The sequence below is a fragment of the Narcine bancroftii genome, chromosome 12, assembly GCF_036971445.1.
Source record: "Narcine bancroftii isolate sNarBan1 chromosome 12, sNarBan1.hap1, whole genome shotgun sequence".
NCBI classification, from domain to species: domain Eukaryota; kingdom Metazoa; phylum Chordata; class Chondrichthyes; order Torpediniformes; family Narcinidae; genus Narcine; species Narcine bancroftii.
Window position 1 is genome coordinate 82,407,774 of NC_091480.1, and position 22,372 is coordinate 82,430,145.

Consider the following 22,372-nt stretch of genomic DNA (forward strand, 5'->3'; position numbering starts at 1 on the left):
GTTAAAAATAGAATTCTATCTTTGGAGATGGGAAACATTAGATGAAACAATATAAAAGTCAGGCAGCATCCTAGGAAGGTAATGCATTGAGCCAAAACCATTCATCAGGACTGAGAAGAAAAAGAATTTTAAAAAGTGGGGTGAGGAGCACAAGCTGGCAGCTCGTAGGTGAATATGGGTGGGGGGGGGGGGGGGGCAGGAGAGGGGTGAAAGAAAATGCAAGCTAGGAAGTGGTGAGGTTGGAGGCAGAGGGGTAAGGAAGATGCACTCTGACAGGAGATGAACGTAATCATGGAAAGAAGGGAAATTGGGGAGTTAGAGGAGGATGGAGTGTGCGCGATGGGCAGGCGAGGGAAAAGAAAGGAAAGAGATGGAGCAATGGGGCCAGTGGAATCAGGAAAAGGTAGACAACAGAGTGGGGGGAGAGGGTACAAAAGATTGGAGATTGATATTGATGCCATCAGGTTGGAGACTGCCAAGATAGAATATTCAAATTTGCATGCGACTTCAATTTGACATTGAATTAGAGGCCATGTTAGTCATGGCAATAGGAGTTGGAATTAAAACGTCTAGCCACTGGGAGATTCTAGCTGTTGGGTGAACAGAACAAAGTGATCCCCCAATCCATGTTCGGTCTCCCTGATGTAGAGGCCACACGGGGAATGCCTGATGCAATAACCTCTTCAGATTCACAGCTGAACTGTCACCTCACTTGGAAGGACTGCCTTGAATAGTAGTGAGGGGGAGGTGGAGGTACAGCTGTAGCACTTGGTGATCGGTGGAGAGCAACAAGTGGACAAGGGAGTCAGAGAATGATCTCTACAGAAAGCAGAGGAAAGCAGTTGCCTGGTGGTGGCCTTTTGGAGGTGAAGAAACTTACGGAGAATGTTATGTTGGATTCGGAGGCTGGTGGAGTGGTAGGCAAGGACAAGGGGGACCTTATCCGTAATGTTGAAGGTTGGGGGGGGGGGGGTGGGGAAGGGGAGGGCAGAGGCGGGGAAATGGAGAATATCTCTATCAGAGCCTCAGTAATATCTCTCCTATTTCTTTCAACATTCTTTGATACACTCAGTAAGACCACGAAGAAATTATTGACTTTAGTGTGATTTAAGATCACAAGCACACCTTTTGTAGCGATTATGTTCCAAGACATCATTATTCATTTCTCTTAATTCCTTAGCTTGCATTATTCCCTCTCCCATCTCCTATGGCTCCACACAGACAGCTGCATTGATTTTTAAAAGGACCTACTAGTTACACTTTTGCTTTTAACATAATTGTAGAATCTCTTGGGATTCCTCCACCTTATTTGCTCTTCACTAACAAGAATATGCTCTCTGAACACTCCCCACTTCAATTTTATTTGCCCACGTTATGTCAGTTCTCAACTTCCTTTATTCTAGGGAAGAGAGACCCAGCACATCCAGTCTCTCCTTATAACACAAACCCTCTAATCTTTTTTGAATCCTCTCTAGTTTAATCAGATCTTTCCTGAAGTGTGGTTGAACAGCAACTACCTCCCAAGTGTGACCAAACTAATGTTTTGTACAAGTGTAATTGGCTGTATTATAGACCGCCCAATAGTCAACAAATATTAGAGGAGCAAATCTGTAAAGAGATAGCAGACAACTGGAGGAAAGTGAAGGTTGTGATAGTACTGGGATTCCCATACTGTAAAAGGGTTGGATGGCTTGGTTTGTTAAATGTGTTCAACAAAGTTTTCTAATCAATATATAGAGGTACCAACTGGAGAGAGTGCAGTACTGGATCTCCTATTAGGGAATGAGTCAAGACAGGTGACTGAAGTATGTGCAGAGGAATATGTTGGCCCAGTGACCAAAATGCTATTTGATTCAAATTAATTATGGAGAAGGATAGGTCAGGGCCTTGGGATGAGATTCTATATTGGAAGAAGGCCAATTTTAAGGAAATGAGAAAAGATCTAGAACGCGTGGATTGCAATAAGTTGTGCAAGGTACGTGGAGGACCTTCAAAGGTAAAATTTTGAAAGTACAGAGTTTGTATGCTCTCATCAGGATTAAAGGCAAGGCTAGCAGGCATAGGGTTTTCGAGGGATATTGGAGATCTGGTTTGGAAGAAGAGAGAAGCATTGAATTTGCCCATCGTTATTGAATGAAGATCTACCGGGACCAATGCCTGAAGAGGGCGCACAAAATCAGTGAACCGGTGCGGACTCGAAAGGCCAACATGGCCTGTTTCCGCTCCGTAAATGGTTATATGGTTATAACAGGTACAAGCAGCAAGAAGCAAATGAGGTTCTTGAGGAGAATAAAAAAATTCAAGAAAAACCTCAAGAAGGGAATCAGGAAGGATAAAAGACACATTGTCTGCCAAAGGAGCCTCATGTGGAGGATAGATCACATTGTTCCATTATTTAAAAAAGCTCCAAAACCCTGGAAATTATAGGGTAGTGAGCCTGAGGTCAGTGGTAGTTAAATTATTGGATGGTGTTCTAAGAGGTCAGATATACAATTATTTGGATAGCCATGGACTGATTAGGGATAGTCGACATGACTTTGCGTGTGGTAGGTCGTGTTTAACCAATCTTATAGAGATTTTTTGAGGAGCTTACCAGGAAAGTTGACGAAGGAAAGGCTTGTGGATGTTGTCTACGTAGACTTTAGTAAGACTTTAGACTAGGTCCCACATGGGAGGTTAGTCAGGAAGGTTCAGACACTAGGTATTCATGATGAAGTAGTGAACTGGATTTGACAATGGCTAGACAGGAGAAGCCAGAGAGTTGTGATGAATGATTGCTTCTCAGACCGGAAGCCTCAGGGATTGATGCTGGAACCATTGTTGTTTGTCATCTATATCAATGATTTGGATGATAATGTGGCAAATTGGATCAGCAAGTTTGCAGATGACACTAAGATTGCAGGCATGGTGGACAGTGAAGGTATTCAAAGCTTTCAGAGGGATCTGGACCAGCTGTAAAAATGAGATGAAAAATGGCAGATGGAATTTAATGTGAGGTGCTCCATTTTGGAAGGATAAACCAAGAAAGGACATACATGATAAATGGTAGAGCACTAAGGAGTGGAGTAGAACAGAGGGATCTGGGAATTCAGATACATAATTTCCTGAAAGTGGTGTCACAGTTAGATAGGGTGGAAAAGAGAGCTTTTGGCATATTGGCCTTCATAAATCAAATTATTGAGTTTAGGAGTTGGGATGGTACGGTAAAGTTGTACAAGACATTGGTGAGGCCAAATTTGGAGTATTGTGTGCAGTTTTGGTCACCTAACAACAGGAAAGATATCAATAAGTTGAAAAGAGTGCAGAGAAGATTTCCTAGAATGTTGTCTGGACTTCAGGAACTGAGTTATAGGGAAAGGTTAAACAGGTTTGGACTTTATTCCCTGGAGTGTAGAAGAATGAGGGGAGATTGATTGTGAAATTTAAAACTATGAGGGGATAGACACACTAAATGTATATAGGCTTTTTCTGCTGAGGTCATGGGTTAAGAGTGAAAGGGAAAATAATTTAGGGAGAACGTGAGAGGGAAGTTCATCACAAGGTGAGTGATGGGAGTGTGGAACGAGCTGCAAATGAAGTGATGAATGCAGGCTTAATTTTAACATTGAACAAGCATTCAGACAGGTACATGGATAGGAGAGGCATGGAGGTACATGAACTGGGTGCAGATCAGTGGGACTTGGAGAAAAAATTGGTTCAGCACAGACTAGAAGGGCTGAGAGGTCTGTTTCTGTGCTGCAATGCTCTGTGGTTCTATGTAACATGATATTCTGATTCTTGCACACAATGCCACTGTCAAATGGAAGTGTGCATACACCTTCCTCACCCCTCTTCCACATGCCTTGCTGTTTTCATGGAACTCTGTACCTGAAGTTTTTCAAGGGGATAACAAAGGGGAATGAAGGCAGTGTGGCATTTCACAAGGTCCCTTACGATAACTAAGGCACATGTGATCCAGGAAAAGCTGGCTAACTGGATCCAAAAATTGGTTTGGAGAGCAGAGAATCATTGTAAAAGGAGGGTGTTCTAACTGACTAATGACTACCTCGTACGCCGGGATGTTTGTTAGGACCATTGACTTTCTGATATCAATGGCTTGCTTATGAATGTAAAGTTATGATTAGAGAGTTTAGATGACTCCAAAAGTGATTATGAATATTGGGAAGGTTGTCAATACCATAGGATGAAGATCAGATGGCAAGTATGTTGTCCTCACAAAGGTACCTGCATGGCAGTAAATACATGTCACCAGTAATTTCCATTTCCAATGAAGATCACGTTATTTGAATATATCAAATTTTCATCAAAATCTGTTCATCATCATGTACCATGCAGTAGATCCAAATTCCATAGGATATTGAGCCTAACGACAAGGCATTCTCATGATAAACCAATCAATGACTGTCAGATCATGAATCATTTAAGACATCAAGCAACACATACTGATTGATCTGTGGTAAGCGGAGTGTAGCCAGTCATAAGAAAATGTAGTCTCGGAGTGGGAATGAGGGATGCGATCAGTCCAATCAGATCATTGTTCATGTATCCAGGGTACCTCAGTGTGGTGGTACTTGCAGACATGATGGTGGATACCTACAAGAAAAGTCATAAAGCAAAGTCATATTGCAGCTAAAGTCAAAATATGAAGCATATTTCAAGCCTGTCATTGTAACTCATCGACAGGTTAACTCAGCTATTCTCAACCTTTTTAATAGCTATGACCGTCCTTAGGTCTCTGCTCAAAGTTTATGGGCCCCCTTCCCTGTGAATTGGAAATTTAAGAGACTCTTTGATAGGCATTAAAATTGCTACAGGAGCTTAGCAGGTCTTGCAACGTCCAAAGGAGATAAGGGGATAAGCAAAACGCAGGCAGGCGCCTGAACAAAATAGAAGATAGAAATCCTTCATCATTCCAAAGAGAAAAGCCCTAGCTCTGTCAACTTTACTTCATAGGAAACATCTCCAGTCCAAGAATCATCCTGGTAAATCTTCTCTGCACCCCCTTCCTATAATGAGGCAACAAGAACTGAATGTAATACTCGTGTGGACTAACCAAAGTTTTATAAAGTTGCAATGTTACCTCATGGCTCTTGAACTCAATCTATCGACTAATGAAGGCCAGCACACTAATGCGCCTTCTAATCACTCTATCAACTTGTACAGCAACCTGGAGGGATCTATGGATCTCGGCCCCAAGATCCCACTGTTACTCCACACTGCCATTAAGCAAGTTCAACCTTCAAAAGTGCATCATTTCACACCTGAAACCATTGAACACTACAGATCAGAAATAGCCTATTCAGCCCATCTAGCCTGCACTGAATTATTCTGCCAAGTTCCACTAACCATAGCCCTCCCATCGATATACCCATCTTAAATTTTTCTTAAATTATAAAATTGAGCCCACTTCAGCTGGTAGCTTGCTCAACAATCTTACCACTCTCTGCATGAAGAAGTTTCCCCTTATATTTCCTTTAAAAATTTCCCCCTTTACTCTTAACCCACGTCCTCTAGTTCTTGTCTCACAACCACTGTGGAAAAAGCCTACTTGTATTTACTCTGTCTATACTCCATCTATTCCTCTCAAATGCCACATCCAGATTGAATTCCATTTGCCATTTTTCCACCTAACTCCGCGTCATCTATATCCTGTGTTGTAATCTACAGCAGCCTTCTACAGTATCCACAACACCTCCAACCTCTAACATCTCCAAACATACTGACCCCACCCCCTCACTTCATTCGTCATTTATCAAAATCACAAGGAGCAGGGTCTCAGAACAGAATGCCACTAATGATTGACCTCCACGCAGAGTACATTCCATCAACTGCTACCTTTTGCATTCGACTTCTTAAGCACCCTATCAGTATGCATGGCAACCTTGAGAAATCCATGGACCCAAAGATCTCTGTTCCTCCATGGTATCGATAGAAGGGTCCAATTCTGGCTGGAGGTTTGTGACCAGTGGTGTTCGGCAGGGATTGGTGTTAGTGATTTACATAAATGTCTTGGGTGAGAAAGCAGATAGGCAAATGAGCATATTTGCAGAAGACACTAAGATTGGTGGAGCTGTAGCTGGTGTAGAGGGCTATTGAAGAATAGAAAAGGATGAAGATGTGGACAGAGAAATAGCAGACAGAGTTTAATCTGGACAAGTGTGAGATGTTATATCGGTAAATCAATTGCAAGGGGAGGTTACCAGGAAACTGATGAAGATCATGGATGTTGTCAACATGGATTTTAGTAAGGCCTTAAACAAAGTCCCGCATGGGAGGTTGGTCAACAACGTTCAGTCGCTCAGTATTCAGGGTAAGTTATTAAACTGGATTAAACATTGGCTTTGAGGAGAAGCCAGAGAGTAGTAGTAGATGATTGCCTTTCTGAATGGAGGCCTGCCACTAGGGGGTGTTCCTCAAGGATCGGTCATGGGTCCATTAGTCATCTAGATCAGTGGTTTTCAAACTGCCCCCCTAAACTCACATTCCACCTTAAGGAATCCCTATGCCATAAGTGCTCTGTGATTGGTAAGGGATCGCTTAATGTGGTATGTGAGTGGGAAGTGAAGGTTGAGAACTAGTGCTCTTGACCCAATGAAATACATTGCTTGAGAAAAATTGTCTCTCATTGCCCATTTATGAAACTGTGCATATAATGAGTCAATTAGGTATGATTAAAACAGTGGTTTTCAAACTTTTTTCTTTCCATTCACATACCACCTAAACCAATTAATCACAGAGCACTTATGGCGTGGGGATTGCTTAAGGTAGAATGTGTGTTTGGGGGGCAGTTTGAAAACTACTGATCTAGATGACAATGTAGTAAATTTGATCAGCTAGTTGGCAGATGACAAAGATTGGAGGTGTCATCAACACCAAGGAATGTTTTCAAAGCTCAAAGCTGGATCTAGACCAGCTGAAAAAATAAGATGTGAAAGGCAAGTATGAGAGTTTGCACTTTGGTGGGACAAACCAAGGTAGGACATACACAGTAAACAGTAGAGAACTGAGAAGCGCAATAGAACAGAGGGATCTGGAAATACAGATACACAATTCCATGAAAGATAACCAATTTTCCCTTGCAACCGCTGCAATCGTGTCTGCCTGTCCCGCATCGGACTTGTCAGCCACAAACGAGCCTGCAGCTGACGTGGACTTTTTACCCCCTCCATAAATCTTCGTTCGCGAAGCCAAGCCAAAGAAAAGAAAAAACAGGTAGATAGGGTGCCAAAGAGAACTTTTGGAACGTTGGCCTACATAAGAGGACAAAGTATAGGAATTGGGATGTTATGGTGAAGTGGTAAAGCATTGATGAGGCCAATTTTTTAAGTACTGTGTGCAGTATAAATCACCTGACTACAGGAAAGATATCAGTAAGATTGATAGAGTTCAAAGATTTACAAGGATGTTGCCAGAAATTGAGTTACAGGGAAAGGTAAAACAGGTAAGGACTTTATTCCTTGGACCATATAAAATGAGGGAAGTATATAAAATTATTAGGGATACAGAGTAAATTCAAACAGGCATTTCCCACTGAGATTAGCTTAATCAAGAACTTAAGACATGGGTTAAGGGTGAAAGGTGAGGTGTTCGGGGGAACATTAGGGGAACATCCTCATGCAGAGAGTAGTGAGAGCGTGGTAATTTGAATGGGAGGGGTATGGATGGCTATGTTCCAAGTGCAAGCCAATGGGACTAGTCAGAATACTTGTTTGGCATGGAGCAGATGGGCTGAAGAGCCTGTTTCTGTGCTGTTGTGTTCTATGGAACATAGTTTATGGAAGGACTCTTAAAATCATTGATATGCAGAGGGATCTGTGGCTCATGTCCATAGATCCTTATATGATATGCCAGCCTTGATTGGGCAAGGCATTGAGTATAAAAATAAGGAAGTCGTGTTACAGCTTTATAAATTTGGTAGGCCACACTTTGCAAGTGTATTAATTCTGGTTGTCCCATTATAGAAAGGATGTAAAGGGTTTGGAAAGGATACTGGAGAGTTTTACCTCAATGCCTGCTTTAGAGGGAACAAATTATGGGAAGAGGTTGGACATACTTACATCAGAATCTTTTTCCCAGGGTAAAAATACTGCATATTAGAGGATGTGTTTACAGTGGAGATAGAGATATTGAAGGAGTTTAAAGAGATGTGCAGAGCAAGTTTATTTTATACAGAGTGGCATGCACATGAAATGGGCTTCAGGGGTAATGGCGGAAGCAGATAAAATAGTAGCATTTAAGAGGCTTCTAGATAGTCACACAAGTGTGCAGGGAATTCAGGGATATGCATCATGGCAGAACGCAGTTATAGTAATAATTGGATATGAGGTTCAGCGCAGACATGTGACCTGTTCCTGTGTGTTGTTTTATGTTACCACATACCAGTTTTGATATATAAATGAGTATCCTGCTCCACTTAAATTATGCTTACACTTTAACTTTTCACCTATGTCCCAATTCCATCTACATGAAGCAATGCTTTACAATCTAGATAATGAGTATTAGTTTTTACTTACCAATTGGTTGATCTGAGAAAAGGAAGGGTTCTGAATATGAAGCCTATCTGTGGCAATCCGATTTAGTGCTGTGTTGTCAAGAACAACCTTTTAAAAAAAACAGCACCTCAGAACTCAGCCCAAGACAGCAATCCATTCTGCAGAGAGTCATATTACGAAGTTCAAACGTTGCTGTTGGTTTACTTACCACACAGTCTGCATTTTGAGTTAGTCTCTTCAGTGTCAACAGTGAATTATAAGGCTGCACCACCACATCACTCATCTCATCTTGATTTGGGAATACAGAGTATGTCTGAACCAACTTCTTTGGGTACCTTCAGAGATTTAATATAAATAGGTCTGTAAAAGTCTGAACAATTTAGAATGGATAGATTTTCAAACTCAGTAAACAACACTGGTTTTTCTCTGTAAACATTTGTAGAGAATGAGAAACTCAAATAAATTAGCATTAATAAATAGTATTGGAGAAACTAAAGCAGCTCAGATAATAAATCTTTTTGACTCAGATTCCAATTGCTCTGAAGGAGAAACTTTCAAATTCCGTAGAATTTATATACTTAACCCTAATGGCGGCAACAAATGTGAAGCTAATATTTATGCAAAGAGGAGTTTTAAAAAATAAACAGCACTAAAAAAAACAGACTGGGTTCAGTCAATATGGATTTAGAAAATGAAAATGTTTGACAAAAATATAAAGGTTTATTCACCCAAGTTTGTGATGAGAAGGATAAGGGCATTTAATTGATATGGGCTTTGATTTTAAATAAGTCACTACCCAGATTATTAAACAAAATGAGTACAAATGGTATTGAAGATAAACTAATTAATAGGCAAAAACGATGAACAGCAGATCGGGCAACCTATGGAGGCAGATGAATGGCTGTTGTTTCAGGCTGAGACCCTACATCAGGGCTGGGAATGTAAGGGAGAGAATGCCAATATAAAGAGGTGAGAGGGAGTAGGAGGCAGGATCTGGATCTAGTCATTGTTGGGGTGTCTTTGGGATCATTCATTGGAATCCACTGTTCACAAGTGATCGAATGATGCAAAATTCAGTCATGGTATACATTAAAAAGTGCAGATGTTAGAAATTTAAAATAAAAGCTGAACTAAAAAAGGACCAACCAGGAACTTTCACTCCATTTCTCTTCCCAGATGCATCCAAGCTGCTGGATATTCCAGCATTTTCTGATTTTATTTTGGGTCACAGGTTTCAGGGTGACAGACAGGGTAGGTATAATAAAGATTAAATACAGTGATAAAGATGTATAGGATATTCATCTGGAAGATACGGTTTCAAAGAACGGAAATGAGCCCTTTGGCTCAACTCATCTGTTGGCATTTGGGGAGAATCCCATTTGACCATAAGATAAAGGAGATTAGAACCATTTGGCCTGTTGAGTTCATTCCACAATTTCATCATGAGCTGATCCATTCTCTCATTCAGCCCCACTCCCTTGCCTTCTCCCCATAACCTTTGAAATTCTGACAATTCAGATACCTATCAATCTCTGTCTTAATTATACCCAATAACCTGGCCTGCACAGCTGCCAGTGGCGGCAAATTCCAGAAGATTGAATTAAAAACTCTTCATGAATCTAGAGGCGCTGGACCTCAGAATTCTGTACCTTCTGCCTGAAGGTAGCAGCGTGAAGAGGTCAAGACCAGGGTGATGGGGATCCTTTAAGTCATCTGCCTTCTTGAAGCAGCATCTCACATTGATGCATTCAATGACAAGAGTTCCGTGCTTGTGATTTCCTGGACTAGGTTTGCAACTTTCTCTTGCCTTGTGCATTCCTGGACACTTAACTTACTAACCGAGAAAGAACTGTGATGCAACCCATCAGTATACTATCCACAGTACAACTATAGTATGTAGAAACATTGGTGTGCTTTCCTCACAGTTGCTTCAATGTGTTGGCTCCAGGAGGTTTTCTGATATGTAGACTCCTCAGAACTTGAAGGAACTAAACATCTCCACCATGCCCCAGCAGTGAAGGTGTCTGAAGCGGTTCAGTACGTCATCAAAGATGCTCGTAAACTTCTACAAGAGTATCGTGGAGAGCAGGCTGGCTGGTTGCATCACTGCCTGGTAAGGACGCACCAACTCTCAGGACAAGAATAAATACCAGAGGGCTGTTAACTCGACCTGAAACATCACAGGTAACAGACTTCACTCCATTGAGGACATCTACAAGAGGCGGTGTCTTAAAAAAAATGCAGCCTTTGTCCTCAAAGACCCCCACCACCCAAGCCATGCCCTTTTCACTCTGCTACCTAAAGACAAGCACTCAGTGGCACAAGGACAGCTTCTTCCCCGCTGCCATCAAATTTCTGAATGATCAATGAACCAAAGACACTGCCTTGCTGTTCGTGCACTATTCACCAGCGTTGTCTCCGCTCCATCCTCAACATTCATTGGAGTGACTTCATCCCTAACATCGAAGTACTCGAGATGGCAGAGGCCGACAGCATCGAATCCACGCTGTTGAAGATCCAACTGCGCTGGGTAGGTCACGTCTCCAGAATGGAGGACCATCGCCTCCCCAAGATCGTGTTATATGGCGAGCTCTCCACTGGCCATCGTGTCAGAGGTGCACCAAAGAAGAGGTATAAGGACTGCCTAAAGAAACCTCTTGGTGCCTGCCACATTGACCACTGCCAGTGGGCTGATATCGCCTCAAACCGTGCATCTTGGCGCCTCACAGTTCGGCAGGCAGCAACCTCCTTTGAAGAAGACCGCAGAGCCCACCTCACTGACAAAAGACAAAGGAGGAAAAACCCAACACCCAACCCCAACTAACCAATTTTCCCCTGCAACCACTGCAACCGTGTCTGCCTGTCCCGCATCGGACTTGTCAGCCACAAACGAGCCTGTAGCTGATGTGGACATTTACCCCTCCATAAATCTTCGTCCGCGAAGCCAAGCCAAAGAGAGAGATTCTTATTTTATTTTTTGTACTAATGTCATGAGATGGTTATAATATGTACATTTGCTCTATGATGCTGCCACAAAACACCGAATTTCATGATTTGTTAATGACAATATATCCTGATTCTGATTATTATCCTCTGTTGTCTTGGTGCAAGGATAGGTGAATTAAAGTGGATTCAGGTCTTTCCTGAGACAGGAGTTGATTTGCTCCATAACCAATGTATCAAAGTACTTCATTGCAGTATGATGCATCACAGAAGATGCAAGTGTGAGATTCCTGCAATATGGCAATCATAATTTCTGTCAATAAAGAAAGATGTTAAGACTTGCCTGCTGCGCTCAAATATTCCAATTCCAATCACACTCCAACATGGAAATAGAGAGAGAATCTCATTCTTCAACTGTTTTATTCACAAGGGAATGTTACTCACCTGTCGTTTAACTTCTCCAGCAGGTAGGAACCCAAACCAGAACCTGTCCCACCAGCAATGGAATGACATAGAACAAAGCCCTGCAGGATTTAAAAAAAACCTTTAAACTCCATTTAAATAACTAATTTTAAGGAATTAATACAAAGTTGAGATCCAGATGACTGTTTAAAGAATAGATTACACACTTGGAGAACAAGACAATCTCCATAGAAAGTGCATTTGTAACTGAGAACGTGAAGTTAGTGTTTGATCACAGGGAAAATAAACAACCATTCCCATTTAAGAAAACTGTGTATTCAACTTCCGCACACCTCATTGAACCACAGTTGTTTGGCTTGATAGCAATCTAAAATGAGAGATGTGCCAGCCCACAAGGATATTAATTTGTGGTGTGCACATGTCGGACCACATGATGGACCACAGTTTTCAATGGCCAGATCTGTTCTGAGTCTATCCCATTTAGAACAAATGAATACCACAACAAACAACAGAGTATCAATCTCCCACGTGAAGACAAGACTGTCTCCGTTTTCGTTATGTTTTCGTTACTTCTTTTAATGCTGTTGATATAGATGTATAAACAACAGATAGATTAGTGAAGACGAAATCAAGGAAGTTTTCCTAATGATGATTCATTTGCTCCCAGCTACAGGGAGTCTGGTAGCAGTGTCCCTCAGGATTTGGATGGCTTTGCCCCACGTGCTTTCAAGCTAAATTTGATGATGGACAATGAAGTCCTCAAATAATGTTCTACATAGAACATCGATTCAGATTTATTGTCAGAGTACATACATGACATCACATACAACCCTAAGATTCTTTTCTCTGCAAGGCAGAATTACCACTTGTCAGTGCAAAAAAAAACTGTACAGTGTATCCATGTAAACAAATAAAGAACTGTAAACATATTTAATGTTGTGGATTCTTGATTATTGCTGCTGCTCTCCGACGGCAGCATTCCCTGTAGATGTTCACCTATCAAAAAGTCTCTCAAAATATCCTATTGCACCTGCCTCCACTGCCATTGCCAATAGCGCATTCTATGCACCCAACACTCTGCGAAAAACATACCTTTTACTCTCAAACACCTCTGGCCATCACTGTGATCATTGTAGATGTTCCTGTCTTCTGTCATACCAAGGAGAAATTACCAAATTCACTCAACTATCCTCATAAATATGGTCTCCAATCCAGGCAACATCCTTGAAAATTACTTCTGTACCCCCTCCATAGCATCCATGTCCTTCCTGTAATGAGGTGACGAGAACCAAACACAATATTCCAAGTGCAGTCTAAGGTCTTACATAGCTTCAACATTATCTCACAGCTCCTGAAGTGAATCTCACAGTTAATGAAGGCCAACACTCCAGAGACCTTCTTAACAATAATATCAACCTGTGCAGCAGCTTCAAGTGTCCTATGGATCTCCCAGTTCTTCCACAATGCTCAGAGTCCTCCCATTAACACTATAAGGAACTCCATCAACCATCAATGACCCTTTGCAATCTCATCCTATTGTTCTTCATGTAGAATGCCTTGGGCTTTCTTAATCCTGTTCACCAAGGGCTTCTCATGGCCCCTACGAGCTCTCCCAAGTCCTTAAGCTCTTTCTTGACAATCTTGTAATTATCTAGAGCTCCATCAGTTCCTATCTACTTGCACCTCTTGTGAGCCTTTCTTTTCTTAACGACTTTCTACATCCCTTGTACACCATAGTTATTTCACCTTTCCATCCTTTCTCTGCTCAATGGAACACACTTGTGCCAAGTACCATGCAAATATTCCTGAACATTTGCCACATTTCTGCCACACATTTCCCTGAGAGCATCTGCACTGAATGCATGCTCCCAAGCTCCTGCCTAACAGTATTTTACCCCCTACTCCAATTGAATGGATTCTCAAATTGTCTATTCTTGTCCTTCTCCAGGTAAAGGAGAGGGAGGTGTGATCACTTTCTCTGAAATGTTCACCCACTGAGAGAAGTGATACCTGACCTGGTTCATTTCCCAATACAAGGTTAGGTGTAGCCACTCTGTTAGTTGTAGGGTATATAAGGAGGTAATTTCCTCCCTCTTGTTCCTGACTTTCACCCACACTGACTCAGTAGTTCTGATCTCCACACTACAAAAAGGATGTGGTAGCAATGGAAGGAGCACAAAAGAGATTTGTCAGGATCTCTGGAAATAAGCTACCACGGGAGCTCATAGAGGCACATACAATTACAATGTTCAAAAGGCATTTGGATGGGAATTTAGATAGGAAAATGGTAGAGGGATACAGGCTTAATGCTGGCACAGATCAGAGTTAACATGGACTAGCTAGGCTGAGAGGCCTGTTTCTGTGCTGTGTGATTCAATAAACATCCAAGAACAAATTCAAATTGCAGACTCACCTCCAAACTGTCACTGCCATCAGCCTCTCGATCAATAATATCAAAAATATCCTCGTGAATTTTCTCACCCTATGCAGAGCAAAATGACTTGATCATAACTATAAAAACAAAGAACAACTTTCCATACCAGATGACCAGACAAGTTAAACAGACATGTGGTGATCTTTCCCAAGGAAAATAAATCATGAAGAAATTTTTGGAACCCATCCAAGTCTTAGCCTTCCCAATCTCCTTTTGTAATTCCCTTAAACACGATGGTTTTCAAACAAACTTTCTCACTCAAGAAAAATATTAAATTTAGCCACGCGATGATTAAGGATAATTTACCCTCATGTAAGACACAAACGTGCTGGAGAAACTCAGCAGGTCACGCACCATCATTTTGGGTCTCGGCCCTTCGTTAGGCATAAGCAAATGGAGGCAGGCACCCGGAAAAAAAAGGGGGAGTGGTGGGGGAAGGACGAGGAGAGGAAGGAGTATAGGGTGTTTGTTGACAATCTTGTAATTATCTAGAGCTCCATCAGTTCCTATCTACTTGTACCTCTTGTAAGCCTTTCTTTTAATGATTTTCTACATCCCTTAGTTATTTCACCTTTCCATCCTTTCTCTGCTCAATGGAACACACTTGTGCCAAGTGCCATGCAAATATTTCCTGAACATTTGCCACATTTCTGCAACACATTTCCCTGAGAGCACTGAATGTATGCTCCCAAGCTCCTGCCTAACAGTATTTTACCCCCTACTCCAATTGAATGGATTCTCAAATTGTCTATTCTTGTCCTTCTCCAGGTAAAGGAGAGGGAGGTGTGATCACTTTCTCTGAAATGTTCGCTCACTGAGAAGTGATACCTGATCTGGTTCATTTCCCAATGCAAGATTAGGTGTAGCCACAGTGCATCTGTATATTGCACGACCCCAGCATCTTCGGAATTCCTTGTTTAACCAATTTACTCTTATTATTTATTAACAATGCTTTATGATCTATTACTAGATCTTGTACAGCTGATCCCTTTATTGGCTCTGCAACATTATTGGCTTTATTTCCCATAATTATCTCACACTCCCGTTATATCCTTCCCAGAATGTGGCTACATTTTAGGAATCCAGGCACTAGTCATATTGGTGTCTCCTTTCTCTGTAAAGCTTATCTGCACCTACATAAAACATCAATCCAGCCTAAATTGCTTTTCATTCTATACTGATTAAGTGCTACCCAATCATTTCCTCTTCCTACCCATCATTGCTTCTTAAAAGTAATATGTCCTTGAATATTTAGTTCTCAACTTTGATCTTGAAATTGTATCAGGTCATGCCTGCCCATCTTGACCTGCTTGATTATTTCATCTACTTTATCAGAAATGCTTCTTGCAAAATAATTACTCTTTTCGAGAAAATGTGGACTCTGTATTTGGAAGGTATGAATTTAGATGTTAAGTAATCTTTTATTTTTGTTTTGATTGGGGAATTGGTATATCGCAACTTAACCCACTATGATTTTATATAAATAATTTTTGCATGTATTTTAAGCTCCAAGAGGGGGGAGGGTAGTCAGGGATGGGATAGTGGGTTATAGGGGGTAGGTTTAGTTTTGTTTTTTTTTATATTTGTATTTTGTAAAATCTTAAATAAACTTCAACAAAAAAAAAGAAATGCTTCTTGCCATCAGAAACAAAAGGTTCTGTTTGCTTATCTGAGGTAAACTGCAACGATCAAATTATCTGATTACGGTTGCAATTCTGATATCTTAATTTTGTAGCCATTTTAAGCGGTACCCACCTGTGAGTAGCCACTGGCCCAGTTATTACCTGCACCCCCACCATGTTCAGACAGGTAGATGTTCTCAGGATTGTACAGATTGGCATAAGGTGAATTCAGGATGGAATGAATCACTCGAGGCTCCAAGTCCAATAGCACAGCTCTTGGGATATAATGCTCATCATCTGCCTAAACAAAGAGATGTTACACTCACAACACAGGGAAGAGTTATATGAAATGCAGTGATTTTATAAATACAGAAGGACTCCAAGTAACCACAGGCCATTGATTTATGCAGATTCTGCAACTTCCTCCAGCTTAGAATCCTTCTATAATTCTAACAACAAATTTTAATTGCTCTGTCCTGCCCAAATCTCTTCATTCTGGATGTCCACTCTATCGCCCCAGAGAGCCACCTTAACCTCTTCCACCTTATTTGATCAAGCTGCTGACAATATCCTGATCTTATTTGGTAATGCTCTTGTGAATCGTCTTGGGAGCGGAGCATTATATTGCATTAAGATGCTCTGCCTAAGGGGAAACTAGCTGTTGCACTTAGCAATATTCCCCAACTATTAACATGATTTAAAATACTGCCCAAACTGGCATACTTTATTTATCATATGTATCCAAATTTTGCATCAACATTTACAGGACAGTTTGGAGCTAAGAATTTTAGTGCATGACAAAAAAAATTACTGTAAACAACTTAACTGACTGAAAGCTGAATGAGTTGACATGGGTAAGTTGAGCCAAAGAGCCTGAGTTCCTGATAACCAAGATCAATTCTGAGAACCACTCACACAAAAGCCTGATTTTCAAGCTTCCTGAGGAACCCTTGTCACTGTTCTTCCAATCACTCTCTCGGAAACTGAGTCACTGGGTTAACATGGCTGAACACCATGTGGACCAGTCAGAACTACAAACACCTTTCACAAACCCCATCTTTTTTCTCCTTTGATGTATGCAAAATCACCCCATTTTGACTTGAGTCTTGATAAAAGGTCCCAACTTGAAATGTTGTTTTCTGACCATTTCTACCCATTAATGGTGGGTAAATGCAGGCTCAATTTTGACTTTCAAGAAACATTTGAATAGGCACAGAGACGGGAGGGATATGGCCTGGGTGCAAGTCAGTGGTATAAGGCAGAATTAATAGTCAAAACACAATGCCGGAGAAATTCAGCAGGTCAGTGTACTTTATTTCACAATACAGGCTTGAGCCCTTAAAGGTATGAGTAAAAGCCCAGGCACCTGCCCTCATTTTGCTCCTACTTTGATGAAGGGATCAACCCCGAAACGTTGGTTATGTATCTTTATCTTTGTACATTGTTTGACCTACTGAGTTTCTCCAGCTTTGTGTTTTTACTTCAATCATGATGTCTGCACTTTTGTGTTTTACTCTAAGCAGAAAAATAGATGAGCTGTCGTGTTCTATGGTTCTAATGCTGCTGTGTTCTTCTAGCAGCTCATTCTAGCATCTGCAATTTGTGTTTTTCAATACATCATGTGACTGAACTACTGAAAGTGAATGAAAGCTAGAACTTCAAAAGATGCTCCTTTGTTTCTGGTATTCAGTGACTGGAGGCTCCATACCTGGTAGAAGAAAACATCCTTCCGATCAGTTCCCTCGGTGGCAAATTCTTCAACAATACCTTCAGGGCTGATACCATGTTCCGCACAAAGCTGTTTCCAAAATTCAAAGCCAACTGTAAATACAGAAAGATGGCAATGAAGGTCACTCTCAAACATCTATGGATAAACCTGGGTGAAATTTGTCTTCCCTTGACCATATTTTTTTTTGGCAATGACATTTCTTCAGTGAATTTTGTCAAACCAAATATCTACCATCCCTCCATCTCCACAGTTGCTGCGTGACCCACTGAGCTATGAAGTCATACAGCACAGAACAGGTCCTTTGACTCCAAACAAGGTGGCATTCTGGGCAAGACCCATTTGGTCTATATCCTTCGAAGCTCTTAACTATAAATGTGTCCAAGTATCTTTTGAACATTGTTATTGTGCCTGCTTCTAAAGTTTGTCTGTCAGATGTTTCCAGATGTGGTCAACCCTCTAAGTGAAAAGGTTGCCCCTCAGATCCCTCCTAAATCCTTCCCTCCTAAATCCTTCCCTCCTCACCTTAAAGCTATGTATGCCCTCTAGTTCAAGAATCATCCACCATGGGAAACAGGCTGTGACCATTCATTTTATCCACGCATCTCAGGATTTTGTGACCTCTAAGTGCAACCCTCCACTTCCTTTACCCTTGGGAATAAAGACCCAGCCTATCCAACCTCCCCCTATACCTTAATCCTTCCAGACCCAGCAACATCCTGCCGAACCGCCTATGCATCCCTTCCAACTGCACACAAAGTGTGTCTCACCAAGGTCTTACACAGTTGAATCATGAGATCCTCGCTTTTGAACTCTTTACCCTGCCCAATGAAGGCAGGTATGCCAAGCACTTTCTTCACCACCTTATCCACCTGTTTCCACTCTGAAAGAACTGTGCACCCATACCCCTAGCTCTCTCTGTGCTACAACAGTCTCCAGGACCCTGCCGGTCACCATGCAAATATGACCCTGGTTTGACTTACTAAAGTACAACACCTTACACTTTGAGTTAAATGTCATTTGCCACTCTTTGTCCCTCCCTGCCCACTGATCTAGATTTAATTTTTTTTTTGTTTAAAATACTTGTATTGGTATTTAAAGTATAAACAATTAAATGGTGCAATTATACAATGTGCAACAAAATTAGAAAAAATATCAAATATGATCATAATTAAGGAATCCAGAGCACATTCTTAACCATATAACCATTTACGGAGCAGAAACAGGCCATGTTGGCCTTTCGAGTCCGCACCGGTTCACTGATTTTGTTCGCCCTCTTCAGGCATTGGTCCCGGTAGATCTTCATTCAATAATGATGGGCGAATTCAATGCAGGTGGAATCAGATAATAGCAAAACTATGAGCAAACAGATTGGCTGTCTGTGTATCAAAAATAGTAAAACTTGACAAAACTGAATTTAATAAAACATAACAACAAAAAAAGGGAAAAGAAAAAAGTTGAAAAATTTAAGAACCCCTTCCTCCAAACTAGGTTGAAAGTTGACGTATATGAATCAAGTAACACCTTCTTGGAGAGGGACAACATAGCGCCAAAATTCTAGAACACTAAATCTTAAGATTACAATAGTAGCCCATAAAATTTAATATTTGAATACTTGACAGCATATCTAATTTTTTCTGTATCTAAGCAAGACATAGTATTGTTTAGTCACTGTGGATGTGTAGGTGGGGTAATATCTTTCCATTTTATCAAAATTTCACGTCTGGCTATCAACAAAGTAAAAGATAAAAATTTTAAATTTAGACATACAGCAGGGTAACAGGCCATTTCAGCCCACAAGTCCATGCCACACAATTTACACCCAATTAACCTACACCCCTGGTGCATTTTGAATGGTGGGAGGAAACCGGAGCCCCTGGGGAAAACCCACGGAGACACAGGGAGAATGTACAAACTCCTTACAGACAGTGTGGGACTTGAAACCCCCCCCCCCCACCCCCGTCCCTAGCGCTACGCTAACCACTACACCAACCGTGTCACCTGTATCCTGCTGGATATGTAGCCCTCCACACTGCCCATTCCACCAGCCATTCTCAACCTTTCTTTGGCTATCCCCCCTCCCCTGGGCTCTGCTCAAAGTTTATGGGCCACCTTCCCTGAGAAGCAGTCAAATTTTGGTTTCCTCTGCTTTGAAAATGCAAAAATGTTATGTGAGGTAAAAAGAAAACTTTTTTTTTCTTAAATGTGCTATGACCCCTGTTGAGAATGGCTGTGCTACACCACTAATTTTCATCCACAAATTTATTAATCATTGCCATCCAAATTGTTAATATTGATGGCAAACAGTCATGGAGCCAGTACAAATCCCTGCAGCACGCCACTGGACACAAGCCTCCTATCAGAAAAACATCCTTCCACTGAACTTGTTTTGAATCCAACAGGTCAGCTCACCTTGGATCCCATGTAATTTAACCTTCCATACTAAATGGTCTTGCAAAAGCCACATTTACAATCCCCATTGCCCTGCCCTCCTCAATCCTCTATTACCTCTTTAAAAAGCTATCATATTTGTGAAACATGATCTGCCATACACAAATCCATGCAATATCCAATTAATCCCTGACTATCCAAATGCTAACAAACCGTCCCTCAGAATCCCCTCCAGCAATTTTCCAACTCTGACATCAAGCTCAGTAGCCAGTAGTTGCCTGGCTTGTCCTTAATGCCCTTTTTAAATAAAGGCACAACACTGGACATCTTCCATTCTTCTGGCACTTCACTTGAAGCCAAATATAACGTAAATATCTCAGCAAGCACCTCTGTAATTTCTTCCCACAAGGTGCTAGGATGCAATTCATCAGGCCCTATGGATTTGTCCAATTTAATAATGCTCCAAGACTGCCAATGCTCAAGATTCTTTTATTGTCATGTAATAAAACAGAGAATGTGATACAAAATTTTCATAAGACGGTCAAAGTTTCCCCATCAGCAGAAATTGCCTGGCATTCCTTACAGTCGGAAAAAGCAGGAGAGTTCCCCAGTATCACTGAGCGCCATGGATTTTCCTCCAATGCTCCCACAGCCTTCAGTCCAAACCATCAGCAGCTCAAGATCTAGGTCCAAATTGCCGACACGAACAGGAAGCCCTTGGCACCTTCCAATATATTGTATCCCTTCAGCCAAACTCAAGCCAGTCTCCAGCAGTCTGCAGCCTGGTTCAAGTCCCTTGACTTCACTTTCAGCAGCCCAGACTATGTGAGTTCCTTGCCTTGAGTCGCCAACAATTCTTCAGCCTCAAAGCCCCTCACTGGTCCGCTGGCATGGTCACCGTCCTTTGGGTTGTCTCCTCTGTTTCTCCTTCTCAAAACAGGGAAGAGGGGGGATGGTCTCCCCATTTTCCGGTGCCATGTGCCAGACCTCTGCTTCCCCAGAGTATGCAACCCCTCGTGGCTGCTGCCATACATAGGCCCCTCCATCTTGGATCCAGACCCCCCCCCAATACCACTTTCTAGGTAATTCTAATGATACAGATATCACCACTCATTTCCTTCAGCTTCTCAGCTACCACAGCAAAGACTAATGAGAAACATTTTGTTGGTTAACACAAAGATAGGAGGTCTTTGATGGGACCAATTCTCTGCCAAGCCACCCTTTTGCTCTTAATATACCCTTAGAATCTCTTGGTATTTTCCTTTAATCTGTTCGCCAGCTTCACTCAGGTCCTCTTTTGTTCTCTTGATTTCCCTCAAGCGTACTACACTTCTAAAACTGATCAAGGTATTTGTTCGAAATGGATTGCTAAATTCTAACACAAGCTTCCCTTTTCCTGATCAGTTCCTCAGTATCTGTCAACTACAGTTCCTTAAACTCAACAGTTCCTTAAACTTGCCCTTCACCCAATAGGAACACCTTTACAACATCCCACTTTCCAGCTATCTCCATTCTCATGTTATCAGCCTTGTCCCAAGGACTTCAACCTGCGGACGTTCTATTTTTCTCCATTATTGCTTTAAAACTAATGGTGTTATGGTTGCGGATCCCCAAGTGCTCCCAAGGTTCAGTGTTGCATCTGCTCCAATAAGACCTTCAATATATTGATTAAGGAAGCTCTCTTTAACACACAAACAAATTCTACCTTGACCAAGTCTTTCCAGCCTCCAAAAGGTTTTTTTTGGATGGGAGCAACTCGAGCTCCCCAGCAGATGCCACACAGACGAAACCCAACAGTCACTTCATCATAACAAGTGGCAATAACTAACCCGACCTTTTTCAACATCAATCACCAATTTTGAAGTCACTTTCAAGATGAAAAACTTGTCTGCTCCTCACTTTGCATAAAAACAAATGCCTTTTAAAGTTCCTACTTTCATTAATTTTCACTTTCCCTCTACAATAGTATTCCAATATCAAAACAGGTTTTCCATAAATTGTGAAACACAAGCTTGTACTAAAAGAAAACAAGTTAGTATTTCACTTAAACTTGCAAGTTAAGACCACCCCACTCCTACCAGCTTTCATTCAATTTCTTAGTTCTAACTGCACCACTTTCTGTCTAACACTATTGTTCACATATTTAATTCTGCCTTAAAAAGTCAAAGATTCTGCTCTTGAAGACAGAGACTCACAATTTAATCCTCCAACATTTTTTGCCTCATCTGCATCACATTTATTTCATGTGTTGTCAAAGCACAGTGTGATGCTGCAGATACAAGCGGATAGACTTCTTGTGAATATCAAGTGCAAGTCTAATATTTTCACAGGCAAAAATAAA

General features: G+C 41.4%; 1 protein-coding gene across 1 annotated transcript in view; it reads right to left on the bottom strand.

Moving 5' to 3' along the window:
• tubg1 (tubulin, gamma 1) overlaps positions 1 to 22,372 on the bottom strand; it is a 33,561-nt gene that overhangs the window by 10,535 nt on the left and 654 nt on the right. The window contains exons 2-8 of the mRNA XM_069907226.1: positions 17,623 to 17,735; positions 16,048 to 16,215; positions 14,272 to 14,340; positions 11,880 to 11,959; positions 8,701 to 8,827; positions 8,514 to 8,600; positions 4,444 to 4,593 (exon numbers count right to left, since the gene is read on the bottom strand). Coding sequence (XP_069763327.1) covers positions 4,444 to 4,593; positions 8,514 to 8,600; positions 8,701 to 8,827; positions 11,880 to 11,959; positions 14,272 to 14,340; positions 16,048 to 16,215; positions 17,623 to 17,735 — 794 coding nt within the window. The remainder of the gene's footprint in view (positions 1 to 4,443; positions 4,594 to 8,513; positions 8,601 to 8,700; positions 8,828 to 11,879; positions 11,960 to 14,271; positions 14,341 to 16,047; positions 16,216 to 17,622; positions 17,736 to 22,372) is intronic.